This window comes from Triplophysa rosa, linkage group LG12, assembly GCF_024868665.1.
Source record: "Triplophysa rosa linkage group LG12, Trosa_1v2, whole genome shotgun sequence".
In the NCBI taxonomy this organism is placed as follows: Eukaryota; Metazoa; Chordata; class Actinopteri; order Cypriniformes; family Nemacheilidae; genus Triplophysa; species Triplophysa rosa.
The window spans coordinates 10239658-10258380 of record NC_079901.1 but is presented as its reverse complement, the minus strand read 5'-3'; the positions used below and the strand labels follow the sequence as shown (position 1 = coordinate 10258380).

At 38.3% G+C, this 18723-nt stretch overlaps 1 protein-coding gene across 1 annotated transcript in view; it reads right to left on the bottom strand.

Moving 5' to 3' along the window:
- Positions 1 to 513: 513 nt before the first annotated feature.
- ppp1r37 (protein phosphatase 1, regulatory subunit 37) overlaps positions 514 to 18723 on the bottom strand; it is a 57540-nt gene continuing 39330 nt past the window's right edge. Inside the window, exons 3-13 of the mRNA XM_057347838.1 lie at positions 13772 to 13817; positions 11993 to 12093; positions 8931 to 9050; positions 8404 to 8554; positions 7906 to 8061; positions 7709 to 7821; positions 6588 to 6729; positions 5737 to 5903; positions 4033 to 5431; positions 3198 to 3299; positions 514 to 2441 (exon numbers count right to left, since the gene is read on the bottom strand). Of these exons, the coding sequence (XP_057203821.1) occupies positions 3211 to 3299; positions 4033 to 5431; positions 5737 to 5903; positions 6588 to 6729; positions 7709 to 7821; positions 7906 to 8061; positions 8404 to 8554; positions 8931 to 9050; positions 11993 to 12093; positions 13772 to 13817 (2484 nt within the window). The 3' untranslated portion in view covers positions 514 to 2441; positions 3198 to 3210. The remainder of the gene's footprint in view (positions 2442 to 3197; positions 3300 to 4032; positions 5432 to 5736; positions 5904 to 6587; positions 6730 to 7708; positions 7822 to 7905; positions 8062 to 8403; positions 8555 to 8930; positions 9051 to 11992; positions 12094 to 13771; positions 13818 to 18723) is intronic.

The following is an 18723-nucleotide window of genomic DNA, read 5'->3' as shown; positions in this document are numbered from 1 at the left end:
CCAGACCCCCTGAAGTGACTTTCTTTCATATACTGTAAACCCCAAAACACGGTTCAATTCTAGGAATTTTAATATAACTGTGGCTTTATTCATTCTCAGATGTCTAGATCCAACCCAAACTGCATATTTATGTTTTCAGGTTGACATTTATGCCATGAACAAATGTTCAGTGGCATACACCAATGCTTTTGAGCGAAAAATAAAACGCATACACAACAAAAGACAAGTGTTGTTAAAGGTCCAGTGTCATTTTTTTGGAGGCCCTATTGATAAAAATGCAATATGATATATACATAACTACGTGTTCAGAGGTGTATAAAGACCTTACATAACGAAGCTCTGTTTTATTACCTTAGAATGAGCTATTTCTATCTACATACACCGCGGGTCCCCTCACATGGAATTCCCCATGTTGTTTCTACAGTAGCCCTAAACGGACAAACTGCTCTACAGAGCGCATTTCATAAATACGTTATCACCTTCGACGACATCTTAGTCCCGTGTCAGCCACCATAGTGCTTGGAAAGTAAGGGGGGAGGGGTGGAGTGAGCCATTGGTTGCAATTCGCAACCTCACCGCTAGATGTCGCTAAATTTCATGCAAAGTCACTTTTGCAAATGGCTTTGCTAAATTAACTATTTCATAAACACATTTGCCACACAAGCTTTTTTGTCATTACATGCATTTATTTGAGAGGGAAAAGCCATACACATCTCTTTGTGTTTACAAGTACATTTAGATTAATTTAACAGGTAATTTTAAAAATTACTAAAAATAAAGCATTACAAACATTGGGTTTGAGGGGACAGCGCAGAAGAGTTGATTTTTAAGTTAAAGACAATCTGGATGTAGATGCAAAGCTTCTCTGGAGCTTGGTGAAGCTTGGCAGATATCCGTCTCTCCTCAAAGTCAAGAGTCAACCAGACGTTCGAGAAAGAAACCAAAAGAGCACCAACTGAATGACCCTGGAATGGTGGTAAGTACAGGTCAGGCCTTGCATGATGTCATAACCTTCTTTGTTTGTCCCAGTATCACTTGTTTATCTTACGCTGGTGGCTCGGTCTCACTCGAGGTAACGTTTAGTATCTAGTTTCCCCAGCGGCAGTAGCTTAACGCAAGTTTAGTGTTTTCATCATGAAGTCTTGTGGTCCAGCACTCCTACTGCCTTATAAAGAGCAGCCATAGGCCTCAGAGCTTTCACCCCCAAACACACTCTTGATTTACATTATATACTTTCCCTAGAGCTCCAGTCCCATTTATATAAATCAACAGAGCCTCGCCCCTTCCCCAAACCCCCACCAATCAAAATAGGAAAAAACTTTCAATTTAATATTTGCTCTTTATAGAATCTGAAAATATACACCAAAGGGAAGTATCCCACAGCTTCAAAAAAAAGTGTGGGAACACAAAGAGGGGCAAAACAAAATCCCACAATAGACTTACATTTTAAAATAAATACAAACTGATTGAGCAAAGCAGCCAGGAGAAAGAGCTTTAAAGGCAAACGTGTCATTTCTTGTGTTATGATGAGGATTTATGGTGACACAGAGGGTTAAACAGATGGAAGACAGAATGGAAAGAGAGTTTACATGTCATTCGGTGTAGAACTTTGTGTCTCTTTAAGTCTAATATCTGAATCACCTGGATCATCACTAAAAATCAACAGTTATCCAGGCATGGAAGATGCCAATTGTTCCAACTTTCAGATATTCACGCAGGAATCAAAATGCTTTAGAAGTGGTGGTTCATGGAGGGAACCTGGTGAGATCAGAGAGTGGGAGTGACTGCCTGTGTTTTGACAGATCGAAGTTTCACCCAAGCTCAAATACAAACGTTGATTCCTGAGCAGGACAACAGCAGCAGGACCAATTGAAAAGTGAATGCGTGTCACTTTGGTAGAAGTCTTTCTTTCACGAGACACCAATAAGTTTGACGCACACATAGATGCAACACATACACTGCCTAACAAAATGATTCTTGTCTGCCCACGATCTAAAAGTGTTCCAAACAGCAGTCTGAACCGGCAAGTCTTTCAACTGCAATACAACCTCTAGTCCACCTGGTGGCAGCAGTGAGTGAAGTGCCACATTCAACAGAGTAATGGGGTGGAACAGAAGAAGTATAAGTGTGTCTTTGGTAACTGTATGTTTTACATAATTACTGACTAAACATAGTGATGAGGAAAAGACAGCATTTTAATGCCTTATTACATATATGTTTTGTCGCAAATGAGTGTTTACATTTTTGACCACAACACAGATAAGATTTTCTCATTTTAATTGGAGGGAGGTTGAGAGAGCCTCTGTGTTGTAAAAAGCTGACAGGAGGTCTTAGAAAATGTTGGGAAATGACAATGACAAGAGAAGAAAACATAAAGGGGACACATGGCCCGAGGAATAACAGCGAACAAGTCCTTCTGATTTTCACTGCGTGTCTGGACTCTGAGAAAAGACAAAGAGTGTCATATTAAAAAATGAAAGATAATATCAATAAGTTCATAGCAGGAAGGGAATTCAATTATACAACATATCATGCACAATATTATGCAAACTTTCAAATGATCAATATGTTCCATATTTTGATTTGAAGAATGCACATTAAGCTCTTTTCCATCAGCTGGATCAAATTTACAATACAACAGAGTGTGTGTTGTGTATAAGGGGCATATACGAGTATAAATAAAACGCATTCACAAAAGTGAATAACGCATAATAAAAGTATGAAACAGAAGTTAAATATTATACATTTGTATCTAAACTAAAACATGCCAGCCCAATACAATAATGGTTCAAATGTCTGATTCTTTATAATTGATCTTCACAGTTTGGTTCTTTTGCATTTGAAGCGGTTTGAAACAGTTGGTTACTTGGTACATTTTATTTATTTATAAATGATCATGTTTATGATCTTATGTTTTTATTGTGTTATTTAGTTCTATTTGTTTAGTTATTATTATTTAATCAAAACAACCCAACTGCAGTTTGATTGATATTACTTGGAATGCACAATAAAAAACAGAATTTTTGAATTTGATGTTTCCTCAAAAACTCTTCAAATATCTTCACATATTCAAGTTTTGTTGTTTTGTTATTTTTTCCAAAAGTTGTAACCCCCAATACCGTGATAATACGGCACACCAATTACCGTGATATGTAAAACAGATACAATCACATGTCTTCACACTTTTAATTGCTTACCTTTGTTATAGCATTAAGGTGCATCTCTGCTGGTTTCTAGACTGGCATCCAGAAGCAGCTCTTCCAAATCTTGTCCACAGCTCAGCTCTGCTGTCATGCTCACTAATATGTACACATAACACAGTTCATCATTCTCTGCATGTTTATGATCAAATCAGCTATCATATGTGACCCTGGACCACAAAACCCGTCATAAGTAGCGCGGGTTTATTTGAAGCAATAGCTAACAAAACATAGTGTGGGTCAAAATGATCAATTTTTCATTTATGGCAAAAAATTTTTGAATATTAAGTAATGATCATGTTCAATGAAGACATTCTGTAAATTCTCTACCGTAAGTATATCATAGGTTTCTTTTTGTGAGTGGATGCAGCAAAATCGCAAAAGCTGGCTGGAAACGCGCCTACAAACTTCGCTCGCTGCCCGCTCTTTGAGAATTACCCACTCAAGTTTGGTATCTATGTAAAGCTTAGAATTACGGGTTCATCTACTCTCCACAACATCATTACAACGGTAAGCCAACGGAGAGCGTTAAAACAAGCCCGTTTCTTCTTAGCAACGGCCTGCTGCAGCGCGTCTGATAGACAACTTTAAAGGAGATTTTCTCAATACTTTCAGATATATTCAGATTCCAGATTTTCAAATAGTTGCATCTTGGCCAAATATTGTGCAAACAAACCATACATCAATGAAAGCTTTCAGACGTTTAAATCTCAGTTAAAAAAAAACCTTATGACTGGTTTTGTGGTCCAGGGTCACATACAGTACATTAAATATAGTAAGCATCCTATTTTAAAAGAAATGTGGGTACTACAATATTGGTCCAAATACTCACCGTGCTCCAAAATGCAGCTTGTTGGTTTGGGTCCCTCTGGATCGAGCAGGTGAAAGGCAAATTCTGGCTTAAGCCCGTTCGGCAATGCTGCCCCTGTGGTCAAAGTGGGAAGACTCTCCTCTTCCGTGCATCTCCCGTCAGGAGATCCCGTGGATGACTGCGCATTTGCTTGTGTAATACAGCCCACCTGGGATTGTCCTGAAAGGAATGGCTCTGTTTGGGAAGGGCTGGATTCCTGAACGGGACGGTCGCTGCTTCTTTCCTCTTCCTGGACAGACGGTGCAGTTTGGTCCTGCTTAATGACATTTTGTATCTCGTGCAGTCTTTGTGTGTTTATTGTTAATTGCTCAATGTGAGACTGATCAACAGAGTCTGTTTGAATTTCTAATGGATGCTGTGGTGTAGGAATTCTGTCTGGAGCCTGTGAGCTTTCTGATATTGAGGCTTCAGGTAGAACATCAACTGAATGAATCTGTTCTGTTACATTCTCACATTTGTCTGCTGCAAGCGAAGGCGTCGAATTCGTGTCATTGTGGGCGAGAGGCTCGTCCGGGGGCTCAGACTTTGCTGTTTGTGCTGTCTGTGGAGACTGTGATTTGACATCCGACTGAATTCGTAATGGCTCGACCATCTCTGGTGTCTGGGTTCCATTAAGGCTAGCAGGAGAATCTGTTGATTTCTGCTCAGGCAGCTTTGAAGGTGCATCTAAAGGAGCTGTGGTATCCGTCTGTTTCGGTGCTGCAGGTGTTTGGCTCTCTGCTGCTCTCTCCTGGATGACTTTAGGCAATGCAGTGAGCTGTTTTTGTTCCGGGGGGCTCTCCACTCGTGTTACCATAAAAATCTTGTGTCCTCTGCCTGGGCTGGATACGGAGAAGCACCGGCCAGGTGATGGTGGGGTTCCGGTGGCCACAGTTGCTTCGGTCACCTTAATTCCTGAAATGACAACTGGAGACGCAAGGGGAGGAGGTGTAGGAGGCATTATCGTACAAGCGTGTGGAGATGCAGCTGAGGTGAGGATCTGTATTGGAGGTGTGGCCTGTGCAGAAACAACTGGCTCTTCAGCAACATCCTCGTCTTCCGTGTCTGAGTCGGAGTCATCCTGCACTGTTGGTTTTTCATCTTTGTCCTCTTGGTTCTCAGACGACCTCTCTTCATTGCCCTCATCTGTTTTCTCTCCCTGACTGTCTGAGTTTTCATCATTGTCCTTCTCAGCAGAAGCAGGGGTTTCCTCATCTTCCCCCTCGTGAGTTTGGTCCTCTGTAGCAATTTCTGCCATAGAGACCGACTCTCTCATCTTCTGCTCCGTCTCTTCTTTCTCTTTGGCCAAGATGAAGTTCCTTTTGCAGCCGTTCTGGATGTCTGCCAGCAGGGCGCGCTGTGTCTCAAGGAAGCTCTTCACCTGTGAGAGGAAGACAGAGAAAGGCGAAAATATGAAGAAATGACTCCGTTTTTTTATTTTTTCATGATTTATGTTATCATGTTTTTCTTGTGTTTTCTTGTGTTAGTTAGGTGTATTTTTTTAGTTATTGTTGCTTAAATCAAAACAAACCAACTGCAGTTTGATTGTTATTAATTGGAATGCACAATAAAAAAACATGATTTTTGAAAAATTAAAAAAGGGAGTCGTCTCATTTTGGAACCAAATAGTCAATATTGTTTAATTATCCAGTCTTTATATAAGGTTGCATTTTGAATCAACCCTACCGTCTCTTTCTTGGGTTCTCGGTCCAGGTCGAGTCGGAGCAGAGATGTGTTCACTTTGAAGGCAAGAGAGAGAGCCATGAGGCCCCCGGTCTTGATTTCATTCTCCCGCAGGTCCAGCCGAAGGAGCCGTGGACTCTCCGCAATGAATTCTGCTATAGCGACCGCTCCTGTTATAAAAACACAACGCATTAGAGCTGTGTAAAATAATTGTTTTTATGATGCATCGCCATGCGGACATAAGAATATGTTTTAATACTGTGACCTTTGGAAGTACAGTAAATGGCATTTCCGTTTGTACACACAAAGGCAGGGAGAGCAGGGGCCGGTGCTAATAAACACACCTAACGCCTTAAAAGCTGATATTTGGACACATTTTAGGTTGGCAGAACCACATTTTAAGCCTGTTTATATGAACAGAACCACTGCTGTTCTATTGTTTTTATTAAAAATGATTGTGTAGCATATATAGACTGTTGTAGTTTGCAACTACTTTTATGCATATAGGAATAATTCTAGACTTTTACATTATTAAGAAAATTTAGGTATTTAAAAAAAAATTTAAATTCAGTATGTCACTATTATTTTACCTAAAAAAAGCTGTCAAATATATAAGTTGTAAGTGAAAGTAAGTTGAAGTATTTGTATTACTAATAAAAAAAGGCAGACAAGATGAATCGAATCGTGACCCTCTGAATCGTATTCGAATCGAATCGTGAGGCAGTTGAAGACTCACAGCTCTACAACACATCACCTACATGCTAAAACACAGTAAAACAAGTCAATGTACACGTAAGACTAAGAAAATGAATCTTGCAGATCTAAACTAACTTCTCCCCTCACTTCCACCTCACCTTCGCAGGACAGTTTGGTGGAGGCCAGACCCAGTCTCAGGATGGAGCGGTTTGCGATCAGACCGTCTTTCAGCTTGTGCACTCCCTCGTTCCCCACAGCGTTATGTCCCAAGTTCAGTGTCTCCAGGCTCTGAGTGAATGGCTACGGAAACAATGAGTCGAACAGACAGATCAGTAAAAATGAAGGGAGGTGGATGTGCCAAACTGTTTATGTTCAGTTTTCAGACAAGTTGACCTTAGGGAAGCCCATGTTATGAGGCATGTTTGAAGCAAAAAAATGTCACCCTCATGTTGTTCAAAACCTGTACAACATGGAACACAAGAGAAGATATTTTGAGAAATGTCTCAGTGGTCTTGTGTCTATACAGTAGAAGTCAATGTGGTCCAATGTTGTTTTGTTGCCAAAATATCTCATTTTGTGTTCATCAGAAGCAAGTAAGTCATACAGAGGTGGAATGATATTAGTGTTAGTAAATGTTGACAGAATTTTCATTTTTGGGTGAACTATTTGTTGTCCTATGCATTGTAAGTACATGTAAACAAATGTAAGCGTTTGTGCTACTTTTTGTTTATCCTGTTGGACAATTTTTGTTTCTTTGCCTATCCATCACCAACCAATACAGCACAAGCTGCTGATACGTCTGTAGGCACCAAAATATAACAAAGCCCCAGCGGTAACACATGCGCTCATCATGTGACCAGTCCTGTAAGCTTGTGCGTGGGCCTAAAAGGAACAGCTCACCCAAAAATCGCTTTGCTCACCTTCACGTTGTTCCGAATATGTATGTGTATGTGTTCTGATGAACACAGAGAAAGATATTTGGAAGAATGCTTGTAACCAAACAGTTCTCGGACACCATTGACGTCCATAATAGGAAAAATTGCTTTTTAATTTCTTTGTTCTGTTGAACACAATAGAAGATATTTTGAAGAATGTAGGAAAGCAAACTGTTTGGTTACAAGCATTCTTCCAAAAATCTTTCTCTGTTTTCATCAGAACAAAGACATTTATACAGATTTGGAACAACTCGTGGGTGCGTAAATGACAGAATTGATTGAATGATTTTTGGGTGAACTGTTCCTTTAAATTGTGTGTACACATGATATGTATGTGCGTTTACCAAAGCAGCAGCCATGTAGCTCATGCCATTGTGTGTAAGCTGGTTATTCCAGAGCACGAGAGTGACCAGACCCTTCCTCTGCTCTTTGAGACCCTCACACACATACGCCATCCCTGTGAAACACACACACAAAACAGGGTTAAGAGGAGCGAAAGTAGACAAGAGAAAGAAAGATGAAGAGAGAGTAGGGAACACACCTGAGTCTAGTATGTGATTGTTCCTCAGGTCTAGAATCTGGATGTTGTAGTTAAACTTCAGCAGGTTCCCCAGTTGGGCTGAATCTTGAAGGCCGTTGAGTTTATTATCAGCCAGATACAGCTCTCTGAGGTTCATGTTCATCTTCAGTGCTGTGGCTGCGCACACGCAAAACAACTTATCCAACTTATCAACTCTTGAACTGAAATTTAGGAGGCTTGAGGTTTATTTTTGTGTGTTTCACACCTCATTCCAACCAGAATGAAGAACAGCAGATTGGAAAAACATGTCTCCAGCTAACAAACCTTAAAGACTCCACCATAAATGCATTCGTTTTCAAACCAATCTGATGATCACCAAACTGATTTGAGATGCTCTTGTACAACGCCTCCATTAAAAATCACTCCCATCACACAAACAACGTACTAGGAAGTGTACTAGAAAACAGAGGTTCTGTTTTTAATTCAACGTGCTCTGATTCACATTCATTTCTCTCTTACCCAGTAGCATAAGGGGTCGCCCTGAGAGGCCGGCGTTTTCCAGGTGCAAAACAGTCAGACTGCTGCTAATCCGCAAAGCTCTGGCCACGAATGGAGCCGAATGGTCCAGCAGTGGGGTGTTACGAGCGTCCAGATAATGCAGAGAACTCGTCTGCATATACACACAGATACATCATTAAAGGGATAGTTCACCTAAAAATGAAAATTCTGTCATAATTTACTCACCCTCTTGTCATTTCAAACCTTTATGACTTTCTTCCGCAGAACACAAAAGAAGATATTTTGAAGAAAGCTGGCAACTAAACAGCACTGGCCCTCATTCACTTCTATTGTATGGAAACAAAACCAATGCAAGTGAATGGGGACCAGTTAACAACATTCTTCAAAATATCTTCTTTTGTGTTCTGCGGAGGAAAGAAAGTCATACAGGTTTGAAATGACAAGATTGGGACTAAATGATGAAAGAATTCTTATTTTGGGTCAACTATCACCCAAATGTGATGTGTGAACCAACTGTAAAGACAAACCTTCCTCATCATGTGGGCGGCGGCCTGCCAACCGCGTGTGCCGATGTGCTTGTTGAAGGAGATGTTGAGATGAGTGGCAGATTCATAGTACTCTATCATATCAAACAGAGCTGATGCTCCCTGAGAGATGGGGTGAGAAAGAAGAAATGCTTTAAGAGTCGGTTGCCTTCCTGTTTATTGCGAATAAAAGGATTATTTTAATACGAAAAGGATTATCATTCCACCTATGCCGTCACCGTGTCATGTCCAACAAAATATGGCAATACTACTGGCTAAATATATACTTGCATTATACAGTATGGTAATTCTCACTGACATGTTTAATGATGATCAGTTCTCGATTCTAACTGTTCCCTGGATAATACTCCATACTGTGTCCCATCTGACATGGCTGAGAATTACCATACGTGTTTGTGCATGCGTATATGTCTCAGGAGAAAATATGGTTCTGTTTCCAACAGCTTTACACCAGAGATTTATACCATCCCCAGACGCAGTATGACTCATGATCTGTTTACACAGTGACCCGAGACAAGCCAAGACAAAACACCCTAAATATTGCCTTCATGGCGCTTGAGAGAGAGAGAGCGAGTGAGGTAGAGAGCATGGGCGGATGTGATGAGCATTCAAAAGAAAAAACACTTGGTTCAGTCAATATTTAATCTGGTTAAAGAACATCAAATACATATTTAACAATATATGATGACACATATACTACATAGATACTTTCAAGTTTTCAAACAACAAGCCGAACATATAATCAGTTATACAGCAAGGTTATTTTAGTTTACTAAAGCTAAAGCTTCGAAAACAATTCTGTTTATTGAAATCAAATAAAATATTGGCCTAAAATGTTTTGGAAAAAATTAAAGTAAACGAAAAATTGAAATGTAGCCACAGAAATGCACTGAAATAATTTTAAGGCACTAAAATTATAATAATAACGAAAAACTAAAATAAAACTAAATTAATCTTATATGGCAACGTAAAATAATAAATAATAAAATGAAAAAAGAAATTCAAATTGGCTAAAAATTTAACTAAAATTAACACAAAAACTAAAAATCTAAAAGTAAAACTATAATAACTCTGTTATAGAGTAGTTTATATGCTCTGTGTTTTAAAGACATCAATTATATAATCAATCATATAATTATTATTCATAATGAATCTAGAATAACATACGTGGCCAAAAAATTAATAGAAAATAGACATTTATGTGGTTAATTGTCAATGTAATCTACAAGTTTGGCTACTGACTACACTGTAAAAATGCCAATTAATAAAATGTTGGAAGAGCAAAAATATTACTTAAAAATATAAACTTATTTTCTAATTCAGTCAACATTCAGTTGAACGGACTAATGAACCCAAATCCAGCCAATATATGATAATACAGCATTACGGAAGCAAAAGAGAAGCGGTTCCCATTTAATATAACCATTATTTTTAAGATTTTATAAACTTAACCTGAATATAGGATGTCCTAATTTAGGTAATAAATGCATAAGAGCATCACTCATTTTTAAAATAGATAGTTAATTTAAAATTCCATGATTCCATACGCGGAAGGATCTGGATTACCGACGTGCCTGCCTGAGCTTCACCTGAGGTAACTGGTCTGGCACTAAATAAATATTCATCTTTAACTAAATTTATCGACAAAAAAGCACAATGTATTCAATGTTTTGTGTTTTGTTTTGTTGTGTGTAGAAGTGAGAAGTAGCAAGCATCTCGAGGGAAGGACGCTTAATTTTAAAACAACTTACTGAAATCTATCAAACATGATTTGTTAAACACGGTAAGTACATTGTTGGAACGTAAGCGCGTTGAATGCGTGTTGTGTGTACAAACGTAATAACACCCATCTATGATAAATCATGCGTTTTGAAACGGGATAGATCCAAATGGCGTTTTTCGGGAGGGGATGAGTCATGTTTAGGGTCGGACCGTTATTTCACTCTGGTGTATGTTACAATGTGGAGTAAAATAATTGGTTGCAACAATTAATAAATATTTTAAAAGCATTTTGAGCTAAATTGTTATTTTCTTTCTACAACAGGTTGCCAAATGGTTCATTGAGGCACTACTTCTGGCACGTTTCATCTACAATGTCTCTGCATATACAGTTCTTGACTAAATATATATTATTCAAAAATAAAGGCCATTATGTGTTCATTTGTCTTCTTTTTTATGTGATGTGAAGTTATGATAATCAAATTATAAATCTTAGTTTAAATAACATAGAACACATAGAATTAATGCTAAAACCTCAATTGAATTTGCTGTAGTAAAAAAATTGTTGAATGAACTATAAAACTAGTTGAGCAAACATACTTTTTTCAATGTTTGAGTCAAGTTTGGGCCAACTAAAATATAACAATTCATGTAACACTTTGGAGACAGAAATAGAGTGAATGTAACATTTCTGTGGAACTAGTTACCAAATAATAATTAGTTGAAACAACTTGAAATTTAAAAGTAGTTCAAATGAGAAGTTATTCAAAGACATCACAAAGTTTTGATTTAGAGGTTGCATTTAGCAGATACTTCTATCCAAAATTATAGTGCATTCAAATGTATACATTTTATCAGTATGTGTCATTTGCAGAGTTTTGTTTTCAGTTTTTACGAATAATTGTATTATTTATTACTTCATTGCAATGCTGTACCAATTGAGCTCCAGGAACACGTTTACTGAACAGATGTTTAGTACAAATGTATTTGTACTTTGATGTGTGCAGTTATTTGGACAAGGTTACAATGACCAACAGACACTCAGAGGTATTTCAGCTCAAGTGAGGAGTAATGGTGTACTCCACCCTCAACACACACACCCTACAAACACAATGAAATACATTGTTTCTCACAGCAGAAGCAGTTTTCAGAGGAAAGAACAAAAACAGTAAAGAATGTGTAAAGCACTATAGGAGTGTCTACAGTAAAGGTGAGTGTCTACAGAGACAGAAGAGCGACAAATAAGATTAGAGTTCTGAGTAAAACTACTTCCCACGACCCCCCCCACCAAAAAAACCAGAACAACAATAACAAAGTGAACTTACGTCCTCGTCCAGGTTGGTCTGTTCCAGGTCTACCACTCTAAACTGGACCCTCTTAAGGATCTCTTCTAGAGATTCACAAGATTTATAGTCCAGCTTCTCTCCTTAAGAGAAAAACAAAAATAGAGGTCTTATTACGCACCTGCAAGGATGAGTTGCAAAGGAAAGGTTCATCAAAAAAAAAAAAAATCTCTCATAATTTTCTCACCCTCATGACAGGGAGGAGAAAGAGGTTTGTGTAAAAAACTACTGATATTTTGAGCTTATTCAGCTCAACTGAAATATAAAACAAACCAAAAAGAACGCTAATTTCAAATATGGCATTGATCACATTGGTTTCTGCATGTCTTTTGGTAAAATATCATGAAAACTAGTCACAAGACAAGAACGAGAAAGATTTAAAGTTGTTAGCGCGTCGCCATATCAGCGTGTTAACTCGTAACGTAAGGAATACTGTTGCTGGGTCAAAGACCTCCTCCAAATAGGTTGTTTGCACATGACGTCACGGCACTGTGCGAAGTGCCGATGGAGGGCAGCAAGTGATTTTCTCCATAGAAATTCACTATAACAAACTCAAAATACCTTTGTTTTGCGTCGTTTTCGACTGTTCAAATCGATCAAACCATGAAAGGTGTTTTTATTGTGTAGCAAAAGTTGATGTTCATGAAGGGGAAAAAATGCAAGTATTGACTGAGAAACGGAGATAAAAGTGGCTTGTAAACCTGAATATGCGGTTGGGATGAGCCGAGCCGGATGACTTTCTAAGGGTGCGTATTTCTAGTTCTAGTTCGGTTCTTTTGGTCCGGACCAAAAAAGAAAATTTTTGTCCTGGTTTGCTTAGCGTTCAGACTGACATTTTAACAGTGAACCTAAAGCGAACCTAAAGATATCGAACCTAACAGCTTACGTGTAAAGTCGCAACGTGATTGGACAGCTTTTATGATTTATATTTTAAAACGGACATCCAAAACAAAGCTGTGTGCACAGTGCTGCAAGGGTTATACATGCCCTGCGCATATGAGGGTATTTTTAGCAAGTAGGTAACTTGTGAAGACCTCGTGAAGTGTTTAAAGCAGTAAAACGGCGCCAGAAATTCCTCCGTTACATGCGCAAGCACAGATCGAATAAACACTCATACAATAAAGTATAAATTAATATTAATATAAATTGATTAAAATATAAATAGTTATATTATCAGCCACAAGCCAGACCGATAAACAAACATAGACCGGAAGTTAACTTTGGGCCTAGGCGCGCATCCGATGAAACCTTCTATATGGCCTTCCATATACGGTGTTGCATGACGTCAGGCTTAACAAGCGGATTGGTGGCAATTAAGCTGAAAATATGAATAGTTTTCTGACAGACAATTATAATTGTGCTTCGAGAATGCAAAAATCAAGCTTGCTCGAAGGGGAGGGCTTATTTGAGCACCTTCACTCCCAATGGTGGTTGCAATAATGTATTGCTGCTAATGTGCTGCCCACATTGCCGTTGACTCAAAACAAATGAATTCCAGTTGCTTGTCACAGCAAATTCTGTAACAATGTCTGCGACAATGGCCCTTTAATTTTTCCGCTACTGTATCTACAGTAAATCTTTGTCATCTGATGAGGTGATCCATGAGGAGACAACTGACATCATAGTAAACACAGTTCGAAGTCAAATCTCCGCCCATTGACTCTACAAACTAAACAAGGATGCAAACCGGCCTCAACAGGTGGAACTCACCAGATGACCTGTGTGTGGATAAGGGAGGGTGTGTGAAAGTTTTCAGCTCACCTTTGAGGTCTAGGCACTCATTTCGCTGTGTCAGGTCTTTTAAGTCCTGTGGACAGAGAGACGGAAAAATAAGAGAGCCAGCCACAATCAGGAAATAAACACTTTATTCTGATTGGACAATTTGTATCTAGCCGAGATCATTAAAACGTCTGTAAAAAGTGGCTATATTTGGAAAGAAATAGTAGCTTTTAACTTCCTTGCTTGCCTAATAACATTAGGTATTATTCCAAAATAAGCTCACAGCATTATTATTACTTCACTGCATCTGAGTGATATTTTGGTACCTTTGTGAAAATAAACATTATTTTTACAATTACTCCTATTTTTCAATTTTTTATTGTGTAACATCATGTTATCAACATGTTTGATAAAAAAGTCATGCCAGAAAAGCAGCAGTACAATCGCAGCTTCCATTACCTTGAACACTAAGGATGGAAGAATAGAGCGCATTGCATTCTGGGATATACATACAGAAAACCTGCAAACTGTGTGCAAAATGTTAGTAAGCAAGATAAGACTCAAGAAAAGTGTGTTTGTGTGTGTCAGCAGGGACCAGTACGTAATGTGTACGTGTGTGTCTGAGAAAACACAATGGCACACCTCAAGAATACGTTACACACCAACCTGCTGAACACCAGGAAGTAGGATCTGTAAATAAGTAAGTGTAAACGTTTACTTGCGGTGTTACACAGCTCGGTAAACTGCGCTCCCCTGCAGCTGGGGGCCTGCTGCCCTAAACCTGATCTATGATCAGCACAGACGATAAGTCGGAGCATCCAGAGTCACACTGTGACATTTAACAGTGCCCTGCGAGCAGCGTTGAACCCTGAGCTTTATATTATGACTTCAATGAGTTTTGTGTTTCTGCTGTTAAACAAGCCGAATGACTGTCATCTTTTACCCAGGAACCAGAGACTTGCTGCCCTGTAGCTTATCTGTTTTAAAATAATTTTTACTAAGAAATTAAATATTTATTCAAACGAAAAGTGGAAATATTATATTGTTTTTTTATCGTTAAAAACTAATCCTGTTGTGAACGACTAGTTTGTTAAAGAGAACATATACTGTACATACATATACACATACAAGTACATATAGTAAAACAACTAGTTTTCATGTTGAAACTGATGCTTAGTTTGGTTGTCGGCCAGTTGAAAAGCAATAGGAATGGAATTTCAAATAGCAGAGAGGAGACAGGAAATGACAGGGGAAGATAAGAGAATCGAGAAATGACCCAAGCGAGATTCAAACTCGGGTCACCGGCATACAAGCGTGCAATATAGGCACTACCCATCAGGCCACGTCTCATAAACTAAAGATTTACAGAATCACATATGAAAAATAGGCCAAACATGATTACCCTCTGTAGCCAAGAGAAACTAAAATCTAAATATATAGATAGAGTTAGTGACATCATACTGACATTTGTTTGATTTCAATTATAATCAAACAATGCAGTTATAACAGTTGTTTGCGTCTATAATATACTACTAAGACTACTATATAGATAAGACAGGAAGTGAGGTATACATGTGAGGTTACACTGTTACAGGACACATATCACACACTGTTGAAAGTATGAATTCCTAAGATCGTCCGTGTGTATATGTTGGAAAACTATGTAACGTGCAGCTTGCGAGCACACAAAAGATGTCTGTACTTCTGCTACTGACGGCAAAGGATTCAACACAAAACTGTCAAAAGAGGCCCACTAGATATCCAATAAAGACCCAACACAGCTCTGAGAAGGGCTGGGCGATTCATCGAAAAGTAATCGAAAAACCGATATTAAGAAGCTCTAACCGACGTAATTTTTCAATGTCGGTTATTTCGATTACTTTCCCTTTAATATCCATGTCGACGCGTGCCGCTATACCTCACTTTTTTCTTATCAGAGCAAAAGAGACTTAAAATATTCAATTTATTTTGGGCATACACATATATGCAAGAGATTATTAGAAACTGTAAGTTGTCTACTTTTACGTGTGTACGCTTACAATAACATCAAAGCATTGTTATTTTGTAAAATAAAGAAAATAAACAGGGCGCGTTATCAGCCGACTCCACTCCGCTCACATAAGTCATTTCTGAAATGCATCACTGATCCAAAACTCTGCAAATACTTATCACACAAACATGAAACGTATGTCTAAAGAAAGCTTAAAATGTCTACTTTTAAATGACCCGATTCAAATGAAAAAATCAAATATTCTGTGTTTATGTAATATGCGTGAAAGACAGTTGATGAGAGACATTCTTCCAGGTCTGCTCCCGTTTAGTAATCGCAAGACTTTTAGTCCAAAAATGTGCATATTGTGAGAAATATAGATATACTGAAACACGTTTACTTCATATTTCTTTAGACAGACTGATGAGTTTTAAGCTCCTTTCAACTATTAAAAACTCTTATGACGGCAGGACTGGTGTCTCCAGGCAGGGTCCTAAAGTACACCCGATTTCTCACGACACATGCAGACAGATGATTTGCTGATTTGTGTTGCGTTTGTTCTCCTGTCTTCAGTGGCAGAGGAAATGTTTCCAAAAAATAACACAAAGATGTCTATTATTCGAAATGTTCAATAAATAACCATAAATACTTTGTATTTGCTTTGATTATCTAAAAGAAACATGAGATAAGAAATGTTTCATTAGAAAAAATACCCCACCTTTAGTTGGGCATATTTACACTACAAACCTTGTCAGTGATCTACGCGAAAAACAAAGAAAAATAAACAAAATCAAAATAATAGTACAATAATCGTAATCGAGAGAAAATGTTCAATTAATCGAAATTTTGATTTTAGGCCAAATCGCCCAGCCCTAGCTCTGAGTATTCAAACCAGCTTTACATACTTTACAGCATATTGCACTTAAACCTGACAAGCACTTGCTAAAATGACAGGCATTGATCTGGAAGTGATGAAAGTAATTTTGAGGGGGGAGGAGTTTAACGTTTTTGACGAAAGATTATGAGGGAACATGAATAAAGTGCACAGATAAGTCACTTGTAAAACACACAACAATATTTACCATTTTAATTTCAGGCCGTCTTTAAGAGAGAAACATTCGTAGAAATTTGTGCAATGCAAATTTTACACAAATGAGAAAGTTCATACAAAGAAATTAGCCACCTTGTAAAATAGTTACGAACTGCCATGAGCTCGTGTTGGACAGATTAAACACTGAACAGTTACCTAAACTGTGCTGTGTATCTGTTGAAGGTGTGAGCAACACTGGGATTATACGCACACCCTCAATGTACAAAATGTGTATATAAAGAAAACTGGCCATCTGCAGAGTGAAGAAACATAAAGGGACCATTTCTCTCTCCCTCTGTTTGTGAAGTCATTTTCCAAGGGTGACTAAGCAATTAAGACAGAGCAACACAAGAGCAGACTGAGACTGAGGTGGTGGAAAAACACATACATTTATACACACGCAGTAATGACGGCTATTTTCTGCTCTGGGGACTCCCGGTGGAAATTTACAGTGACTTTAACAGACCTACGGCACAACTATGTTATACAAACATGACAGCAGAAGAGATGGCAACAAATCCACTGTAGTAATATAGGTGCGGGGCACACAAATATTACAATTTGAGACTAAAATAAAGGAACCGAAAAGTTGGGAATGGGGAAAAGAGAGGGGTGGAGAACAGGAGCATGCGCTGGTTGGTGAATGACTGTGGGTGTTAGTTGGCATATCTGTGCAAACATCAGACCATGATAACATGACCTCCCTCTTTCTGTCCATCCTTCTGTTTGCCGTGACTCAGTTAGGAGCACATGAGAGAAACTATTCTCCCTCTAACGATCTATCAGTCTGGAGCTTCAAGCGGTTGTCATGACTATATACAGTATAGCCTACTATTTACCTTTTCGTTAAGTCAAAACATTTGAATTAAACAGGTGCTTTAAATATGATGTACCTGTTATGTTACGTCTCATAGTTACACATTAACTCACATGCAATGTTTATATTGATCTCACACTGAATCAATTTAAAGGTGAATGCAAATAAATGTCTGCATCTGTCTGTCAAGGTGTGTGTCTATACCCTTACAGCAACACACGAAAACCTATTTATGCCAACTGCAATGCTAACACAAGACTTGTACAAAATTTAAACAAATCAGTGTTCGTTCAACCTCAGACAACCTGCAGCCAGAGGGGGGCTGGACCTGGAGGCATGTGATTGGCTGGATGCCAGAGGTTGTACGTTTGATTGACAGCCTTGTGATTAGAGTTCAAATGTAATACTGCGCAAGTGAACGTATGCGGCCAAACAAGGACACAGTAGAGATTACAAATGCACACAATCAAGCTTTTTGTTCAGTGCAGATTATGTAGAGGTGAATCTGATACGGTTCCATCATAACACGTTATCAACCCATAATGCATTGCATGACAGCAAGAATTCACTATATGTTAAACAGTGATAAGAGACAGTTAGATCAGAATAAAAGATTGAATGTTAAGTATTTTATGAAAAACAATTATTAAAATTGCAATTGCAATAAAATAATGAAAAACGACAATTGAACGCATGCGAGGGAACTATCAAATTTGCAATTATGTAATATTTGAATCTATAGAGACTTTAAAAATGTATATAATCATACTAATGCATCACTCTTGCAGTCTTGCATCACATAAGATGCATAAAAACACTAAAGCAACTTCATAGACGGTTTGATCGGACATTAACTTTCCGTCTGTAATTGGTTATAATATAATTTATAAGATCAGCAGATTCTGTAGCCATCTTTAAGAATCGGCTGAAAACACATCTCTCCGTCAGCACCTGACTGATCAGTTCTGACTCTTATATCTCTGATTCTACTCTATGAGACCAGTTTTACTGCGCTTATGCTTTTTGTTGTCCCAATTGCTTCCATTGTTTTCCTCATTTGTAAGTCGCTTTGGATAAAAGCGTCTGCTAAATGACTA